The 3288-nt window shown below is 32.4% G+C and overlaps 1 protein-coding gene across 1 annotated transcript; it reads right to left on the bottom strand.

Annotated features, from left to right (window-relative positions):
- Nucleotides 1–1740: 1740 nt before the first annotated feature.
- On the bottom strand, nucleotides 1741–3018 carry LOC131028133 (uncharacterized). Its single transcript, XM_057958357.2, has 2 exons — nucleotides 2689–3018; nucleotides 1741–1812 (listed from the first exon to the last, which is right to left on the bottom strand). The coding sequence occupies exons 1-2, from the start codon at nucleotides 3016–3018 to the stop codon at nucleotides 1741–1743; spliced, it is 402 nt and encodes a 133-aa protein (XP_057814340.2).
- Between the last annotated feature and the right edge of the window lie 270 nt (nucleotides 3019–3288).

Here is a 3288-nt window from a genome sequence, read left to right as displayed (position 1 = left end):
AAAAAAATTTTTTTGATAAAAGTGGATAGAACTATTGAATTATATTAATTTTTAAAAGCTTTTTACAGTGTCTGGTTCAAAAAGTACTGAAGGGAAAGAATCAGTAAGAAAACCCTCTATTCTACCCAATACCAAATGCCCATTGGCATAGTACATCAAAAAACCCATCCCAATTACTATTGCATAATCTTTATTTTTTATTGACAATATAATATTTTTAGTCAAGTTTACATTGTTGGAGTTCATAAGGAGCACTTCCTCCCTTATTTGAAATATTCAACTTAATCAACTTGAAAGATGGAATTGAAATCCAAAAATAAACACTTATAATTCCACTTTTAGATGTTACTATGGAGATTCAGACATGAATTTCCATCTTAAAAAATCTATAACCTTTCTATATAAACCTAGCTGCTTTGACACTTTAATTATAAGATTTTAAAATTTAATGAATTTTTTTTTTAATTCAATTAACATTTATTTTAAGATGTTATTTTAATTAAAAAATTATTTAATTTTATGTTATTCACTAATATTGATATTTATAGATTTATTTATATTTATATTATCTACTAATTTATTTATTTGTAAACAAATCTATGCAAAAGATGTTTAAATATAGCATTAAAAATTATATACTGACATATCTATATTTTAAAATAAATATATTTAAAATATTTATATTAATTATTTAAAAATATTATTAATATTTTTACTAATGATTAAAATGATTATACTAAACATTATCTTCAATTCCCTTATCTTCTTAAAATTATATATTAATACTAATACTTTATCCATTTAACTTTAGTTATTAATGCAACAATTTGATGAATATATTAAAGATACCTCGTGTGTAAGCCAAGGGTTGTCCAGGTAGCCGTCTGCATTGCTTGGAGAGGAGATCCAAATCTCACCTTCTTCGCCAGCTTCAACTTCTTCACAAGTCTTTGGATCAACAACTATCATCTCAATGCCCAGTTCTGATTGTGAACAGATTCTTGCACAAGGCAAAAGGCCTCTGTACGTAGGAGCCTGGCTTATATTTGGGGCCCATGCAGTGGACACAAATGTACAGTTTTCTGCAAGTCCATAGGATGGAGCCATGGCAGAAGCACTCAGACCATATACCGAAAATTTCTTCACAAAGTTTTCCACAACAGTACCATATATAGGCTCATTAATCACTATAAGATTCCTTAGGGTCTCTAGATTCAGTTTGATGTGTGTCTCTCCCTCAGATCCACTGCTCATGTACTTTTGCACAAGACGAAGGGAAAATGATGGTACTGGTGTACATGTAGCCTTGTATTTACTCATCATTTCAAGCCACAAGGTTGGCCTTTTGATGAACATGAATGGAGAAGTTAGAATACAGGTTGCAGCACTAACAATGGTTAGGAGAAGGAACATGAGACCACAATCATGATACTGAGGAAGCCATGAAACTATGACAGTCCATGGCTGAAGATCATATGCTTTTCTTGCTGCTCTTACATTGTGTGCTACGGATCCTGCTGTTATCAAGACTGGTTTAGGACTGCCTGTTGCACCAGAAGTATACTGTATCAAAAACAGGTCCTCTGCTCTACACCCACTGTACTTACTCTTACCTCCTCCATTAATTAATGGAGTTTCTAGTCTACTGACTTTGAATAAGAATGGCAGTGATATCCACTGCATTTTCTTGAACAATATACCCATTTCATTAGCATCAGTGTGCTTCATGACACTTGAAATCTAGGCCGGAAAAGCTATAGCAGCCTTGGGCTGAATCTGTTGCAGTATCCTTACAAGTTTACTGCAATCCTCCTGGAAGAGAGAAACTTTATATTACTGCAAATAGCATATCTTTGTTCTTTAAGTTTTTTTTTTTTTTAAATTCTATGGAATTGACTATGAATTTCCTTTTAGTTATTTCATGACAATTTAAAAAAATTGTTATATAAAAACAATCAACATCGACATCTCTACCTACACCTATGTATCTCTGTCTATGTAAAACCAATGCATTCATTTCTTGGATCTTTTCACCATACTCCCCCAACACTTATAAACTATCCTACAAATTATATGTAAAACAGTACTCCAGACAAAGGTTAGAGTAAGGTAGTCTCCAATAGAATCTAGAGAAAAAACTGCCAAAATAGGAAAGCAATGAAAGAAGAAACTACATTAAATATTTCACATCAATTCTATCGAGAAGGTTGCATCAATTACCATATCAAGAAAAGCGACTTAAAACATATTAATGTTTTACTACAATTTTAATCAATGATATTGGACTTACCATTCATGGTGCTGATAGTTGTTATTTTGAATTTGACTTTGTGAATTTTTATCAACATTTCAGATCATATTTAATAATCCGCCATCAGAATCTTAAATATCTAAAAAACATAAAAATAATAAAACTCACACACAATTCAATCTATAAAAAAAACAACTATAATTTTAACTACTAGAATAATCCATCTGGCCAGTTCCACATAATTTTCCTCTTACAAAGAACAATTGAGTATATTTGAAACTAACCACGAGAAAAAAAAGAAGGCAAAAGCTATATTGAGCAATTTGATAACTTAAAATTTACCCACGGGACTTGCTTGTTTATAGAACAATCCAATTAGAAACTATTCAGAAGAACCATATAGCCAAATCTATTGAAGAAAAAGAATGTTTCTTTACCTGAGAGGAGAAGGATGGATGAGGAGGAAGTATGGGAACACTCACTAGCCCTGCTCTTTGGCACCCAAATATGATTCCCACAAATTCAATCCCAGGTGGGTAGAGAATCAAAACTGTATCACCTTTTCGCAGTGTACTTCTAAGATTTGAGGCAATGGTGGATGCAGAAGCATGGAGCTCTGAGTATGTCAAACTGCACTGCTCATTGCCTGCAAAATCCACCCACTTGAAAGCAGGTTTATTGGCCAAATGCAGATGTTTAGCCCACATGGGAAGATAAAGATCAACCACCGGTTGGTCTGGAGATAGAATATCATAATTCTCACACATTCTGAAAATCTATAGAATATATCTTTCTCCCAAGTAAATAACAAAAATCCTCTTGTCAAACACAAGAATGAGACTAGCACAGAGAACCCATTCTTTGAGAAATGTTCGACACAATCTAATTGCAACTTCAAAGGAAGAGGAACTAAATCAAGCTAAGGAAGGATTGCACTTTATATATAACTCAACCAAAAAAAATCCATACTAGGTTGAAAACTTCAAAAATGTACTTTGGCCACTAGATTGATCTTAGATAACTCACAATCTAAATGT

Source organism: Cryptomeria japonica, chromosome 4, assembly GCF_030272615.1.
Source record: "Cryptomeria japonica chromosome 4, Sugi_1.0, whole genome shotgun sequence".
Taxonomy (NCBI): domain Eukaryota; kingdom Viridiplantae; phylum Streptophyta; class Pinopsida; order Cupressales; family Cupressaceae; genus Cryptomeria; species Cryptomeria japonica.
The sequence above is the reverse complement of the archived record's forward strand: the minus strand, read 5'-3'. Positions and strand labels throughout refer to the sequence as shown.

Bases quoted from the DNA above. Each gene is read 5' to 3' on its own strand.
- LOC131028133 (XM_057958357.2), bottom strand. From the start codon at position 3,018: ATGTGTGAGAATTATGATATTCTATCTCCAGACCAACCGGTGGTTGAT. The intron at 1,813-2,688 runs GTAAAGAAACAT...TCTCTCTTCCAG, and splicing joins ATCCATCCTTCTCCTCTCAG to GAGGATTGCAGTAAACTTGT.